The following is a 17,822-nucleotide window of genomic DNA, read 5'->3' on the forward strand; positions in this document are numbered from 1 at the left end:
GTTAGAAGTGGTGGAGAAGAAATCAGACAGACTCCCCCATGTGCCCAACTGGGATCCACCCGGCAAGTCCACCAGGGGGCGATGTTCTGCCCATCTAGAGCGTTGCTCCACTGTGACCAGAGCCATTCCAGTGCCTGAGACAGAGGCCATGGAGCCATCCTTAGCACCCAGGCCAACTTTGCTCCAGTGGAGCCTTGGCTGTGGGAGGGGAAGAGAGAGACAGGGAAAAAGGAAAATGGAAAGGGTGGAGAAGCAAATGGGTGCTTTTCCTCTGTGCCCTGCCCAGGTATCTAACCCAGGACTTCCACACTTTGGGCCGACGCTCTACCGCCACACCAACCGGCCAGGACTCAGGGAATGTTTCTAATAACATTTACATCCCTGTTCTTTTCCAGACTATTGATTCCTCTTTGTGTCATACTGAATCTAGTTCTGGGATAGTGTATGACTGAGAAGAAATTTAGAGAGAAAATACAAAAGATGATTACCTTCAAACTAGCAGTAAAATAATTTGACTTGGTTTAAGATTATTAAATAAATAATTAATTTTTGCTGTTGAATTAGTTTTGTGACACTTCTTAGACATGACCAAGCACCTTATATCAGAGACCAGGGTTCTATATATTGAATTCTGTCTCTGCATTAAATTTTATAGAAAACTCATTAAGAGTAGACAAAATATTTGGGATGCATACAGTAAAGATGTTTTATTTAAATCATTCTTTCTTCGTCTGACCAGGCAGTAATGCAGTGGATAGAGCATCGGACTGGGACATGGAGGACCCAGGTTTGAGACCCCTAGAACCCATCAGCTTGATTGTTAGCTCATCAGGTTTGAGCAAGTCTCACCCACTTGAGCCCAAGGTCGCTGGTTTGTGCAAGGGGTCCCTTGGTCTGCTGTAGCCCCACGGTCACGGCACATATGAGAAAGCAATCAATGAACAATTAAAGTGCTGCAACAAAGAATTGATGCTTCTCATCTCTCTCCCTTTCTTTCTGTCTGTCCTTCTCTCTGACTCTCTCTGTCTCTGTCACTCACACACACACACACACACACACACACACACACACATTCTTGTTTCTTAAATGTTAAGAAGGTAAAAGAAAAGATTTTACTTTCTACTTGTGAGTGTAAGAATCACAAAAGAATCTAGTAATTTTCTTATTTAAAAGTTACTGCATTAAATTAAAAAGCTAAAGTAGAGGTGAAAAAGAGAACTGTTCATATTTCATTGTCTTCTTGTATGTATTTTCTATCCTTTTTAGGTATTCCATGGAAAGATTTTCAGTGAATTTTTTCCTCAGCTTTGCAACAGGTTGATTTATTTGTTTATTAAAATGCATTAATCATAGCCATTTTTTTTCTAGCACTGGTTGTTTTGAGCAACCTGGAACCAAACACAACTTATGAAATCAGGGTTGCAGCTGTGAATGGAAAAGGGCAAGGAGACTACAGTAAAATAGAAATCTTTCAAACATTACCAGTTCGTAAGTACTCTTCTCTGTGTTGCTCACTATTGCTGGGATTTTAACAGGCAATATGTTTCAACATTGGGGAAAGTGACGTATATCCCTGGTGAAGTAATTTCTGAATATGGTGACATCTTAGCTCTCTAAACATAACATAGCTCTGGAGCAAGGCAAAAAAAAAAAAAAAGATACACTTCAATATATATTGTAAAATTGCTCTCAGAAAATTGTCCTAATCAGCAGATATCCTACTTATTCTTTTTCTTATTAATTGGATTGTAGTGCTCAAACTATATTCTTGAAAGAATGGAAAAGTGCATGTAATATATCCAATATTCTATTCTTTTGATGAGAAATGACTATTGCCTTTATCTCATAAATTATATAAAGCTAAAGGGTGAGAAAAATGAACCACTAAATTAATTCAATGACAATGGTGACTGTAGAAGAAGAATAACTATGGTAGCTTTGTTCTCATTATTATCCTGTTTTGGAGTATTATAAGTAAACTGAGTTTATATGAATCTAAGATAAATTTAATATGAATTTAAAATAAATTTAAAATGGCTCATGTTTCTTTTATGTTAAATAATCACTTAAAATATTAAAAAATTTAATGTGACTATAAAAATGCTGTTATAAAATTTCTCTATATCCTATTATATACATATTAAGACAGTCAAGTTCACCACATAAATTATATTATTCTAATTTGTGACCAATTATTTTGTTTTACTGAAAATTGATTTGATGTGTTCCCTTTCTCCATTTCCAATGTCAGTTCTATTTTAGTTTCTCATTTTTTTCACCAGCAGAACTGAAAATACATTTTGATTTCTAATTCTTTTTCCATATTAAAATGAGTCTAGAGGGACTTAAAAAAATTAAAAGACAACTGTCTCTTCTCTACTTATAATCCTCAACCCTACCACCCTTTCCATCTACACATCCCTTTGCCTGTCATCCTCATTCCCCTCCCTCAGCTGCCACCGTGCTTCTTACACCAGCAAGTTGAACATAAGATTGCACTGTGATTTCTCTCCCTTTTATAATTTCCAGAGTCCCTGCACATCAGCCTCCAGTGAAAACAAGATCACTCTAGTAAAACCTTGGCTAATCACTCCAACTTTTATTTTCTTCTTTATTTAGGCAAACTTTTATTCATTCATAGAACACCTCTATAGGTGTTTCAACCATAAAACATCTATTATTCCTTTCTTTTTTTCTCTTTACTGTTTAAATGATACTTCTAATCTCTTAGTGTACTTTTGTTGGTTTGCAAACCTCTGCCTTAGACAGTAATAACTTTGAGTAGAAGGAAATTGGGGTTTTTCTTAATTATAAATATGTATTTAGATCGTTTCTTGAGATTTTGTGAAGTTTAAATGAGATAATATATGCAAAATATTTAAAATGTCACAACTATTACTTTTTTATTATTCATGATGTTATTGCATAAACATTTTGTTTTAATTGCTAATAGAAAACATTATTTTAACCAGTTTATTTTTGATAAACAATCCACACTTGCTCTGAACTTTATTTTCTTTTTGAAAAAAGCAGTAATTGTAAGAGAATCACAAATTTGCCAAAATCATTAAACTGTATATTTTAAAATATCTTAATAAAAATATAATTTCTGCTTTATACTTATTATCTCAAAAAGTTATTAAAAATGGTATTATTACAATAATATTAAATAAACATATAAATTCTAAAGTTCAGTTTAGAAATATTATTAAACCACTTGAGTGTAGCATCACTTTAAAATATTTTGGCATTTCTATAATCTCTTACCTGATCTTTTTAAAGAAATTATTTCACTGGTTGTTACAGAAGTTTTATTTATTTTAAAAATATATTATGGGTTATATATCATATAATGTCATGATAGCTGTATGCTAATTTAATTAGGTTTCATGAACAATTTCTCTACAATTCTTCCTTTCAGAGTTGTCTATATACCTACTATATGATGCTAGTTTACTATTTGCTTGCAGGCAAACACACCCAACTGTCATATATCTTTAATGACCTGCTTTGTCACAGATAAACTACACACTTTCTCAGGCTTATAAACAGCATATTAAAATAAAGATAACTTGCTGAAAATAACCCAGGTTCTCCAGGTTTGATGGCATGTAGTCCTTGGTACTACATTCTGCTCAGTTTGTTGTCTCGGCGTGCCTCTCAGTTGTCCAGATACAACAGGTTTGGGGAACCCTGGGAATTAAAGCACGCCCTCTACTAGTTTTTTAGTATTCCCATATTCATATCTATGTCCACATCCATAGGGAACTGTAGGAAGCAAGCAGAGAAAGCCAGTGCATTCCCAAGCACATCCTGCCAGTGACACACAGCAAGAACCCCCATTTCAAATTGTCAAGCAGTGGTAGATGCTTCACATAAAAAAATAACAAGAGAAAACTACACTTTAGGAGGTACCTGTTAATATTCAATGTATTACAAGTGTCTATGTTCTCTATCATCTCCATATGTAGAACAGTGTCATAGACAAGCTTGTTCATGATGCCTGAATAAAAATAATATATTGAAATACAAGACTATCTATTGGGTAATATAAAATTTCTTTATCCACAGAACTGTGTCTAGTTAAAAAAAATGTTTAAATGCTTATAAAGGCAGATTACTAACTGCTAAGCCATGATTGTTTCTGAAACAGACATACACGTTGAAGCCTTCATATGTTTATATTAATAACTATTTGCAAGAGGTTTCCAAACTAAATTGACATGAATAAAATAAAAAGGTAGCACATTCAATGAGATATCGCATTTTACACTTTTATAATGCAGTACTGTTCTTCGAGCATTTTGACATCAGTAAAAACAATATATTTGGTCCTGAGCTTTCACAATTTTGGCATAATACCTGTGATTTACGGAGGTTGCCGTTTCTTGGATGAGGAGGAAGTGGATTAGAAGTTATGTCATAACAAAGGGCAAAGAATAAATGTTAAATTCAGGAACATCATATGTTTTCATTATGTGACAGTGTTATTTTCATTAATATGCAGTTTTTCCAGGTATCTGAGGTGTGTCCAAATATCAAGAATGTTGTATTGCATATTTAGGTGAACCAAGTCCTCCATCCATCCATGGGCAACCAAGCAGTGGGAAGAGCTTTAAACTCAGTATCACCAAACAAGATGATGGAGGAGCCCCTATTTTGGAATACATTGTGAAATATAGAAGTGTAAGTACCCCATTTATTGTCATTTTGCACAAAGTGTCCTCAAATTGCATTAAATTTGCATTGATTTCATAGATATATCAGGTTAAATAATAGTGATATCATGGTACTCATAGGAATTTAAATGATCATTTTCCATTAATGAAATTCATCAGTATAAATGATAAAATATTGCTCTTTTGGTGAAATCTCAGCATAAGTCATCAAAATAATACCATTGCTTTCATCTTGTGATTTCTTTTTTTTTTTTTCTTTTTTCTGAAGCTGGAAACAGGGCGAGACAGTCAGACAGACTCCCGCATGCGCCCGACCGGGATCCACCCGGCACGCCCACCAGGGGCTGTGCTCTGCCCCCCAGGGGGCGATGCTCTGCCCATCCTGGGCGTCGCCATATTGTGACCAGAGCCACTCTAGCGCCTGAGGCAGAGGCCACAGAGCCATGCCCAGCGCCCGGGCCATCTTTTGCTCCAATGGATCCTTGGCTGCGGGAGGGGAAGAGAGAGACAGAGAGGAAAGCGCGGCGGAGAGGTGGAGAAGCAAATGGGCGCTTCTCCTATGTGCCCTGGCCGGGAATCGAACCCGGGTCCTCCGCACGCTAGGCCGACGCTCTACCGCTGAGCCAACCGGCCAGGGCTCATCTTGTGATTTCAACATATTTCTGAACTGAGACACAATTTTTCCTGTCTTTCTGACAAGTTAGCAGAATATTTTCACCCTCCATTTTAGTTGATATTAGTAACTTTAATCTAAGCCTTCTTCTCAATTCTAGTTATTGTAGGCAAGATTATTAGCAAATCACACCTTAAATAAATTATTACTTCAATCAGAATTTAACAAAGAATGACCACATTGAACTTGAGGAAGTAGAAGTATTTTTCTTTTCATATTTAATTAGCCCAAGGTAATATGAGACTTTGGACAGCTAAGAGTTACCTTGGGGCTTTTTGTATGTGTGTGAAGGTGTTCACTGGTTGTTGAGTGAAGAGGCCTGATGGACTTTGCCTGTTTGCCTTTATTATTTTTTTAAAGATTTTATTTATTGACTTAGAGAGAAGAGAGAGAGACATAGAAAGGGGGGAAGGAGTGGAAAGCATCAATGTATAGTAGTTTCTTCTTGTATGTGCCTTGACCTGGCAAGCTAAGGGATTCAAACTGGCGACCTCAGCATTCCAGGTCAACACATTATTCACTGTGCCACCACAGGTCAGGTTTCCTCTTTGCTTTTAGATGAAAATATTCCCAAAGGCCACTGAAAGTCATTTCTCCTAACAACTTTGCTACAGGTAGCAGAGTCTATGTCTACTGTGGAATATGTTAAAAGTGAAAGATTAAAATTAACTTTTTAAGATATATTCACTAGTGTTTATAATTATATCATAATACAATGCCAACTATATTTATGTTGACTAAACCTTTAATAACAGTTACCAAAAGTATATTTTAGCAAATAATATTTAAACAATTGTTTCTTAATAATATAGATGAATTGAAATATTTTCCCACAAATTCACAATTGTCTAAATCACGGGTAGTCAACCTTTTTATACCTACTGCCCACTTTGTATCTCTGTTGGTAGTAAAATTTTCTAACCAATCACTGGTTCCACAGTAATTTTGATTTAAAAGGAGGGAAGTAATTTTACTTTATAAAATTTATAAAGCAGAGTTACAGCAAGTTAAAGCATATAATAATAATTACTTACCAAGTACTTATGTCGAATTTTTGCTAAGTTTGGCAGAGTAAATCTTTATAAAACAACTTACTATAGTTAAATCTATCTTTTTATCTATACTTTGGTTACTCCGCTACCACCCACCATGAAAGCTGGAATGCCCACTAGTGGGCGGTAGGTACCAGGTTGACTACCACTGGTCTAAATGATAAGACTGCTTCTTCTAAATTCAAACATTCAAGGTTTGAGGGATAATGAAAAGAGGAACTTGATTTTGAATAGCACAGTTCAAAAATTGATTTTAGACATCAGTTTGGTCTTTTATAATTATGATTAATACCCTTTCCCAGGACCCCTTTCTGTCTACAGTTTCACACCGGCAATAATAAGCATCTCTGTGTATCTTTTAGGGCCTCTGCTATAGAAAGTACATGGTTCTTCCCCAGAACCTCTCTGAAAGGCTTACTGATCTCTGTCAGTCTGATAGTGGTGGCTGTTCAAGCCAAGTTTCTCGGTCATTCTTGTGTGCCCATCTGAAAACTCTTTGAAGGGAGAGAATCTTTCCTTCAGAAACACAGGTTAGAACCAAACTCATGAATTGACCATCCCTTCCAAACCTATAATTGCATCCAGAAGAATTTATGGTTCAAAATACCCGGGGATGGTAATATTTGTAGGGAACTCTAATAAAATCCATGGTGAACACCGAAGTGCAGTGACAAGTAGAAATACATCTAATATATTCCCTTTATTCATAATTGCTACCTTAACTAAAGTTATTCTTGACTTCTTTCTAAGGAGTTGTAGAAATAAAACAAATATTATGTTTTATTTATAATGAACTCAACGTCATTAATTTCAATTGATTTGTCTTAATCACTTTTTTTTTTCTTTGTATTTTTCTGAAGCTGGAAACGGGGAGAGACAGTCAGACAGACTCCCACATGCGCCCGACCGGGATCCACCTGACGCTCTGCCCATGAGGGGGCGATGTTCTGCCCCTCTGGGGCGTCGCTCTGCCACTACCAGAGCCACTCCAGCGCCTGGGGCAGAGGCCAAGGAGCCATCCCCAGCGCCCGGGACATCTTTGCTCCAATGGAGCCTTGGCTGTGGGAGGGGAAGAGAGAGACAGAGAGGAAGGAGGGGGTGGGGGTGGAGAAGCAAATGGGTGCTTCTCCTATGTGCCCTGGCCGGGAATCGAACTCGGGTTCCCCGCACGCCAGGCCGACGCTCTACCACTGAGCCAACCGGCCAGGGCATGATAAAGTCTGTATGTATATTTTAGAAATGCTGTGACATTTTCCAGCTATGTGTCTATTTGCAGTTATTGAAAGTAAAGTTCAGAAACTAGCCAAAAATGTGATTGTCCACAGCACGTATCTTTTTCAAAACATTTAATAAAATTCAAGAGATAACATTACACATACCCTCAGAAAGGCCATTTATATCTTATTTGCAGAGAGTGATCAGTTATTTTTATGCAGGTTTTATTCCTAAATCTAATATAAATTATTTTTCTGTTAGGGAATATTTTTATATTTTTAGACTTTAGGTAACATAAGAATGACTGTGGAGCTTAAACTGAAAAGTTTTTTTTTTTCTTCACATTAAGCATATGTATGTGTTAGACAATCAGGCTAGGAAAACATCTTAGGAATATAATCAGATATCTACATTATTTTTCTTTATGTTCTTTCATTCTCAGAATGTCGGCTTTTTTCCTCATCTAGATTATCTTGTGTTCCTAAAATCCACATTCGGAATGTGAAGACAATGAAAAGAACAAAAAGGGACTATAGCTTGTTTAAGCTGAATTTGTCATGTTTTTTTTTTCAGCAAAACAGTACAGGTTTTATAAAAACCTTATCACGCAGAGTTAAATTATGTCTCATTAAATATAGAAGTATGTCTCATGACCACCACTAAATGAAGTGTGGTTATACTTGGGAGCTGGTTCAGCTGAATAACGGAGTCTACCACAATTATTAATGTAATCATCTTTATTATCTTAATGACTGTCTTAGTCTGCTAGCGCTGCCATGACAAAGTTTCACAGACTGGGTGGCTTAAATAACAGAAATCTATTTTCTCACAGTTCTGGAGAATGAAATTCCAGAATCAAAGTGTCAGCTAGTTTGATCTATCATAATGAAAATGTTCGGTTGCATAATTTAAACATAGCTATAATTGACTAATAATCGATTACTATGTTACTACTACCAAATCTACTAGAATTTTAACAGGGAGCACTGTTTTATTTTCAAATCAAGTTTTTAAATAAACTATTTTAGAGCTTTAAAAATTAATGTATTTTAAATATAGTTGACATACAATATTATATTAGTTTCAGATATAAAATATAGTGATTTCACATGTATACACCTTACAAACTCCAAAAACATTAGAAACTTAAATGTGACATATAAGACGATGGAACTCCTAGAAGAAATCAAAGGTAATAAACTCTTTGACATCACTCTTAGCAATATTTTTTTTCTAGATATGAATTCTCAGGCAAAAGGAACAAAAAACAACAAATGAAACTACATCAAACTACAGAGTATTTTCACAGAAAAGGAAGCCATCAACAAAATGAAAAGACAACCTCCTGAATAGAAGATATTCACCAGTGATACATATAATAAGAGGTTAATATCCAAAGTATACAAAGAACTCATACAAGTTAACATAAAAAAACAACCCAATTAAAAAATGGGCAGAAGACTTAAATAGACACTTCTTCAAAGAGCACATACAGATGGCCAAAAGATATATGAAAAGATGTTTAACATCACTAATCACCAGAAAAATGCAAATTAAAATCACAATGAGCTATCAGCTAACACTTATCAGAATGGTGCTCATCAATAAATGAACAAACAAGTGTTGGCAAGGATGTGGAAAAAAGGAAACCCTTGTGACTGTTGGTAGAATTGTAAATTGGTGCATCCACTATGAAAATCAGTATGGAGGTTCCTCAAAAAATTAAAAATAGAGCCTGACCAGGAGGTGGCGCAGTGGATAGAGCGTCGGATGGGGATGTGGAAGGACCCAGGTTCGAGACCCCGAGGTCGCCAGCTTGAGTGCAGACTCATCTGGTTTGAGCAAAGCTCACCAGCTTGGCTCCAGCAAGGGGTTGCTTGGTCTGCTGGAGGCCCACAGTCAAGGCACATATGAGAAAGCAATCAATGAACAACTAAGGTGTTGCAACGTGCAATGAAAAACTAATGATTGATGCTTCTCATCTCTCTCCATTCCTGTCTGTCTGTCCCTGTCTATCCCTCTCTCTGACTCACTCTGTCTCTGTAAAAAATAAATAAATTAAAATTAAAAAAATTAAAAATAGAACTACCATATGTCCCAGCAATCCAATTTCTGGGTATTTATCTGAAGAAATGGAAGCAGCCCAATATTATTAATATCAGGCAATTGAAAAAAGAAGCTGTGGCACATACATACAATGGAATATTCCTTAGCCATAAAAGGAATGACTCACCATTTGCAACAACGCTGGTGGATTTAGTGGGTGTTATGCTGAGGGAACACTGTTTTAATAGCAGATTTTTATGCTTTCATAGCAAGATTTGTGAAAGTTATTTCTCACCAACCTTTGTAGGAAGTCATTTTTCACTCTTGGAGACTTAAAAATATGTTTATAATTAAACATAATGTGATATTTTTCACATTTTAATGGGCAAACTGAACTTCACAGAATTTGGGTGCCTTGGTGGGGTTGGGAAACAAATATCAGAATGGAAGACATTCTATTAATAGTTTAACACAGTTTTGCATCTGAATTGAAATCTGCCTCTGCAGATTATGTTAACCTCTCAACTACTCTCCTGTCTCACCTCAACTGCCAAGCTCCTGTGCCAGCAAATAGAACCATTCTGATTCATTTTGTTTTCACCATATCATTTAATGGTTTGCCTTCTACTCCAACACACTGAAATTATCTCTACATCACACAGTTCTATTTTTTATTACCCGCTTCCTTTTACCACCTCCTCCATTCTGCAGACACCATGCTCTGTAGGTCCTATTGGAAATTCCATAATTCAATATAATGTTATATTAACGGATAAAACAGTAACTGATCTTGGGAAAAATAATTTTCTCCACATTTTCTCTCTCAACATATTACGTCTCACATTGAAAACCTTACAAGTTCGAGAAGATTTGATAAATATTTATAGTGACATTAACCTTGATATTTGCACTTATATTAAAATATTAACTACTACATCAAAAAAATTCTTAATCATCTGCTCTCTTTGTGTGATTCAAAGCCATTTTATCTATTAATGTCTCAATTATAATGACAAAATTGAGACAATATATTCCTTCATCTCACTGTTGATTTCAGACAGACACTGAATAAAACTGTTTAACCCATATTTCACTGGGAAAAGGCCAAGGCTAATCATATTCTAATATAGAGACTGTATAACTGCCTTTAGATTATAACCTGGAAACAATTATTCTATGCAATTCTTTAGTAGATAAAGCACATGACTTTGTTCAGTGCCCATTAAGAAGACAGAATTTATTAGGACAGAACTAGAGTCAAATAAAAGCAGAATTAGATGTCTCTGTTCACCCTCTGTGAAAATTAACATCACTAACAATAAGTCAGGAAGATTAAACTATGTAGCAAGCTTATTAATATCATAATGTACATGCAAAAATAATGTATTTTATGTGCAGCATATTTTATATCCACTTTGTGTTACATTATCAGTATAACTTCATGTAATTTAGTAAATAGTTTTTAACAGGCTTCCATAAGTGTTTCACTGTTTTCCTTTTTAATTTGTTGATAGCTATGGCATCATAACTATCGCTTAGTGTTAATGCATTAAATAATTTCGCTGAGTTAAGTAGGGCCAAAAGAAAATTGGTATCTTAAAATCAATTGTGAAGAATGTACTGTAGGGACTAGCAACAGAGCTTTGGCATATAATTTTATATCTTACTTGACATTCTTAAGCTTTTTGGAGTCAAGGAGTTCATACTCAATGGCCATGAAAAGGAAATGGTAACTTTGAAAAGAGTATCAAAATAATAATTAAAATTGAGTTTTTGTTGTTGATAGAAATTATTTTGAAATTATGTTTAGATGTGTACATTGACATTTATTTAAAGTTATCAGTTTAAGTTTTGAAGTATTTTTTTTCAAAAAGAAATACTTATGGACATTAAAGAATCCTAAACTGTTAGGTAATTTCTCCTTGCTTCTAGTGAAGGAGATGAGGTGCATTCATCCTGTGTTGCTACTATTAAATAGACTATTTGTTCTCTGAATGAATCATTACATTAATGAATCAATGAACAAACAAATTAATCTGTTATAAATTATAAATAGACCTATAACCAGATTAATAAATATGTATAAGAAATAATGAACAAAGGGAAAAATACTTGTACAGGGTAAATTTTTATGGGTTTTGAGAACATAGAAGGTTATGAATAGGAAAAATTAGATTTTTTTCCCTAAAGAAAAATGTGGGTGATGGAGATTAGGGAAAGATTTAAGGCCCATTTTATAACATTTACATGGAACAAATGCAATTTAAATCAGCTATGATAATAGGAAAAAGATATTTGAATTGAAACTCTACTAAAAACCACCAAACCTTATATCTTTCCAAATCATAGTGGAATGTGTGTGTTTATTTGTGTATATGTGTGTTGCTACAACATTTCTCTTATATTCAAAGTAGCAATGAGACTTGATAATTCTGGGTCCTCTGTAAGGTCATACAGGTAGTGGATTGCTGAACCACCAGGAAATCCATGAGCAAGGAACTCTTTTACCTGGAAACAAAATTCTTAAACCATAACACAGAAGAGTCACATAAACATTAACATTCATCTTGTAGTATGAGCTCACTTCTTCTATTCCTTTCTGTTAATAATGATTCACTTGTCACTTAAAATGATGTTGACCATTTATTCCTTAAGGCTTTGACAAAATTAATGAAATAAAAGCAGTCAAGGAGTCTATATATAAGAATACCAAAACCCCTTCCATCTTTCATCTGCTCTCTCTTTATCCAGATGATAGCAATTTTTTCCCTATATGATGATATTGAGTTTTTAGAAAAAAATTGAATGCCCTTGACTGTCATATGGCCCTGCTATCTATTTTCTGACAAAAAGGATTCCTTAAGATAAGCTATATCAAAGCCAAGTGACTGTTTTTCTTCCAGTAGCTGCCCTTCAGCATTTAATTGGCTTATTAATAATAGCCCTGTTCAGCAAATCATCTCATTAAGATACCTAGGGGAACATTTTACAACTAGATTATCTTAAATTGTTCCCTAGGCATTTAAATTCTGTAAATTAGGCACTCTACAAATGGTATAATTGAGATTTTGGTGCCTAGGGGAGTATTTGGTAACACCCACTTTAATTTTTTCCTATTCCCTAGGAATAGCAATTAGGGGATTAAAAAGTCTCCTTGTCTACTGTTGAATGGAAAATGAAATTGATTTAAATTGGCAAAAATATTAGAACTCTCTTTGGTTTTTTTATACCATCATTTCAACTCAGTAAATGATGGAAGGGCTTTTCATTTATCACTCTATGAGATTCAACAATTAAGAGCTAAATGATTGATAGTGCAGAAGAGACTGTCTGTGTGTCTTGTGCTTGTCAGGAAGTTTCACCTTAGTGATCAGTTCTCAGAAACAGTATTTTTGGAGGATTACCTGAAAGAGAGGAAGACTGTTCATTCCACTCCACTAAAAAAATAAATTGTATCTCGGGATCATCCAGAACTCACTGTTGGCTTATTTTTTGGGTCTTTCAACCCCATCACCTTGAAGATCCAAAGCAAAAACTCAACTATGGATTTCCACAAACATATTTACTTACACCAAGACTTCATAGTTACATAGAGCTTATTGAACTACTAGATTGAAGGGAAGTCTACAGGGGCAACTCTCTACTTTTTTTTGTAGCCCTTGTCATCCTTATCTAACTCTTAGTCTTCCTGTTCCTCACCCACTCTTTTCTGTGTATGTATATGCACAATATATAACGTATGAAATAATTACATGCTGTGTTTTTTGTGACTATGTATGTGTGTATATATACATATATAAATATACATATATATCCTATATTATCTGAAATTATTTTTGGATGGAGATATATTTACACTTAAATTTTTTGGTCCATAGCTATGACTAGTGTTTTTTTTGTTGTTGTTGTTCTTTTTTACATTTACTTAATAAGGCTACAGCATCTGTTTTTACATTTCCCAGGGCTTGTGTATCCTTCTGAGGTCTCCTATCATTGTGTTTATTTATGGATCTAAAGTTTTATAAAGGAATCACACCTTCTTTTCAATAACTAGTTTAGAATAAATGAAAAGAGGAATAGCATGGGAGTTTATTATTTTCAATAACAATGCCATCTCTTCCCTGTGAAGACATTCCTGTCTCCTGCACTCTATTGGCCTTTGTTTTACATGCTTCCAAAGCACCCCTGAGTTTTCAAGTTCATTTCTTTCTTGCTTGCTGGTTTGAAAACTCCAAGATAAGGATATTGCTCATGTCTTATTCATTATTGTGTTCACACTTCTAGAACTGACTCACTACACTCTAAGGCAGTGATGAGCAATCTTTTGAGCTTAATGTGTCAAAATTTGCCAAAAAACCGAACATAACTCGGGTGATTTGTCACTTTGAGAAGAAAACCATAATTTCACGATATTTATAGTTTAAATAACAAAAATGTATAATTGTAATATATAACTGTATTTAATAAATCAAAAACTAATTATTTAACTTACCTGCTTAGTGACTTCTTTGTTCATCTGTCAGTTTCTTTTGTTGGTCTTGATATTATTTAACTTGTGTGGGGTGCCGTGAACTAAGATAAGTGAGGAGGGGGAATTATTTAACTAACCTGCCTATTAGTGACTTTTTTGTTACTGAATTTTATTGGCTAAATCTTCAGTTGAAGGTTGGTATTTTGTACACTTCAAGCCCAGCAAGCGCTACTAACTTCATCTGTCAAACTGTTTCTTTTGTTGGTTTTGATATTATTTAATGCTGAGAATATGGTTTCATAAAAGTATGTAGAAGGAAAAATTGTGAGTAAAGCCATTGCTATAATTTTCCAGGGTGCTAAAAGTGTTTAGTAATCGATTGCAGGCACTCCAAATTTTCTGTTCGTAGTGGCATTCCTCTTGATTCTCCAAGCAGCACCTTTTCAGATTCTCAAGCTTTGACCTCAAGTCAACAAACACCTGAGCCCAGATGCTGTCTTAAAATTCTGCAAGTTGCATCTTATGTAAATTAAGATGGCTGCCGCTATATCTAATGGCGGGAAACTGCACCCATAGCACAGGCCGTTGCCTCTCCCAGCCTCCCCTAACTTATCTCAGTAATGATGGTCAATTAGAAATCCAAAACACCCCAGAACAATAGATTGAATGATGGGTGCTGTGGTTATGTGGTTGCTGGTAATGGCGATCACAGGGCCCCCAGAGATGTGTCCCCCATGGCATTTCACTGCTCCCTGCTCCGCCGGCTGGAAGTGAATTCAAAGATCCCCTACCAGCCTAACCAGGAGTCCTAGAACTAGACACTCTGTGCCTAAGTTCTGTTGTTTTGGCCTACAGACCTCCGGCACAGTGTCTACACTACCTCAAATGTTTTATCCTTGGCTACTGCACCTGGCCATGCAGGAGCCGAGGATGAAACATCCTTCTCGGCATGTGGCCCCATACTTCTCTGGTATGTGGCCACATGTCATCAAAAATGGTTGCACGTAGCCTGACCAGGCGGTGGCGCAGTGGACAGAGCATTGGACTGGGATGTAAAGGACCCAGGTTCGAGACCCTGAGGTTGCCAGCTTGAGCACGAGCTCATCTGGTTTGAGCAAGAGCTCACAAGCTTGGACCCAAGGTCACTGGCTTGAGCAAGGGGTTACTCGGTCTGCTGTAGCCCACGGTCAAGGCACATATGAGAAAGCTATCAATGAACAACTGAGGTGTCACAGCGAAAAACTAATGATTGATGCTTCTCATCTCTCTCCATTCCTGGCTGTCTGTCCCTATCTATCCCTCTCTCTGACTCTCTCTCTGTCTCTGTAAAAAAAAAAAAAAAAAAAAAAAAAAAAAATGGCTACACGTGTCAGTGCTGACAAGCATGTCATAGGCTTGGCATCACGGCTCTAAGAGCTGAAAGAATAATTGATGAAGAAACTGATGAAGAACAGGAATGTTAGGGAAATGATGGCTGTTTGGTGTAGGTGTCCTAAACATTTCAAAAGTGCAACTAGGTTTCTTTGTATATACTGATCATTCAGTGACTTAGACAAGTTACAAGTTCTCTGGCCCAAACTGTTTTCAGTTTTCCAATAGCATTTTCAGAATAACTCACAACATCTTAAATACTGGACAGTAACCAGTCTAACAAATTTATAAGTTTATAAGTTTCAAAAAACAAGGGAAATGCCTCTTGTTTATATGATAACTTTAAGTACTTGTCTAAAACTCATGGTTCACTAAGAGTGTTACTTTCTTCAGTCTTAGATGAAATAACAAAATTGGTCTAACCAGTTTCTTTTGTAATAAAAGGTATATGTAACCAAAAATTGAGTAGGAAAAGAGATTAATAGTGTGATTTCAAAACTATGTGTTCTTATCTCCTTTTGAAGAACAATTTGTATATGTTGTACATCATTTAATGCAATCATGAATTTAACTTCCAGAATTTGATTTTAGAAAATAAATTTTTAACTTTAATAAATGCAAAAGAATTATTTTTATAGCCAAAAAAATTGTAAAATATTGGTTCAACATAAAATAATACTTAGCTGATCTCTGGGGTTAAAATCTATCTATCTATCTATCTATCTATCTATCTATCTATCTATCTATTTATTTATCTCTATGACAAGATACAGTTTATTTATAATTACCCCACTGGGAAATTAAGATTTGCAATTGCAGTGAGAAATTATTAGATCCACGACTCCAGAGATAATATTATTTTATTTCCATATAGTTATTATGGAAATATTTTCTCCTTAAAAATAGCTGTCATTTATTAAGGAATAATACACAATTTAATCACTTTTATTTTATTCCTCCCTCATGAACGCTTACAAAGGCAGCTGCTATCTTCATTCTATAAAAAAGATGAGGGAAACGGAGTAGAGAGGTCAAGGAACTTGCCTGTCTTTAAATGGTTAACATGGAAAAGTTGAGTGCTCACATTAAATATAGTTTAATTAATAAAATCATATCAATTTATTGTTTGTGTTTATTATAGTCAAGTATTTTTTAAAATAAAATGTAATTCAAATATTACATGATTTAATACATTTATTTTAGAAAAGAGTCAGTAGGATTTAAGTGTAGAAGTCAAGAATAAGATAACATTTTTTATTTTTTATGCTAAAAACTTTTTAACAGGTAATAATTTTCCTATATGTTACTTCATTATGAGTCTAAAATATTATAGTAATAAAAATTCTAGTGGTAATTTAAATCTATAAAAAATTCAAACTTTATTTGCAAGATATTTTATCTCCTCCACAAAATAAGTCATTGATAATTACTTTAATGAATATATTAGGCTTTTCCTATATATCATGCTTCATTTTTTTTGTCCACATGAGTCTTCATAATCAACAAAGTGGCCAAATAGCAAACTGATATATGTGATTTTTTAAAAATCTTAATGGAAGTAGATTACTATCCAGAAGCATCAAAACTCTCTGGCTTAACCCGTTTCAGTTTTCCAATAGCTTTTTCAATATATATATACCTTATAACACCTTAAATACTGGAATGACCAGTCTAACAAATTCATAAGTATAGATTTCAAAAAGCAAAAAATATACCTCCTCTTTGGCTAATATAAAAACATTCCATTTTTATAAAATGTCTTAGAAATTACTTTATTGATATAGCAACTTCATTTATCCCTGTGGATGAGAACATGTCCTTTTATGATTTTAATAAAATCAACTTTTCCATTTCTAGATAATTATTTTCAATCTCAATTTTATTATATAGATATTTACAAAGTAGATTTTTATTGCCTTTACAGAAAGATAAAGAAGACCAGTGGCTAGAGAAAAAAGTGCAAGGAAATAAAGACCATATTATTTTGGAGCACCTACAGTGGACAATGGGGTATGAAGTTCAAATTACAGCTGCCAACAGATTGGGATATTCAGAACCAACAGTCTATGAGTTCAGCATGCCACCAAAGCCCAACGTTATTAAAGGTAAGCAAAATGATGTATTTTCTTAGGCTGTAAATAAACATGTTATCCTCTTTCTAATTCCTCTGGACTGTTTCTTCTTTTGAAAACTTAATTTTATTGAAAGAACTGTAAATTCTAAGTTCTAATCATGATTATTGTGGCATGTCTTGCTCAAGGTAGTTCTCAGTCATCCTTGTCAGGGTAAATATGTTAATTTATAAATATAGTTTG

General features: G+C 34.7%; 1 protein-coding gene across 2 annotated transcripts in view; it reads left to right on the forward strand.

The window, feature by feature from the left end:
* Window positions 1–17,822, forward strand: part of NCAM2 (neural cell adhesion molecule 2) — a 562,390-nt gene that overhangs the window by 498,054 nt on the left and 46,514 nt on the right. For both annotated transcript variants that reach the window (XM_066369923.1, XM_066369924.1), the window contains exons 13-15: window positions 1,369–1,488; window positions 4,565–4,686; window positions 17,432–17,612. In XM_066369923.1, coding sequence (XP_066226020.1) covers window positions 1,369–1,488; window positions 4,565–4,686; window positions 17,432–17,612 — 423 coding nt within the window. The remainder of the gene's footprint in view (window positions 1–1,368; window positions 1,489–4,564; window positions 4,687–17,431; window positions 17,613–17,822) is intronic.

This window comes from Saccopteryx leptura, chromosome 2 (genome assembly GCF_036850995.1).
Source record: "Saccopteryx leptura isolate mSacLep1 chromosome 2, mSacLep1_pri_phased_curated, whole genome shotgun sequence".
In the NCBI taxonomy this organism is placed as follows: Eukaryota; Metazoa; Chordata; class Mammalia; order Chiroptera; family Emballonuridae; genus Saccopteryx; species Saccopteryx leptura.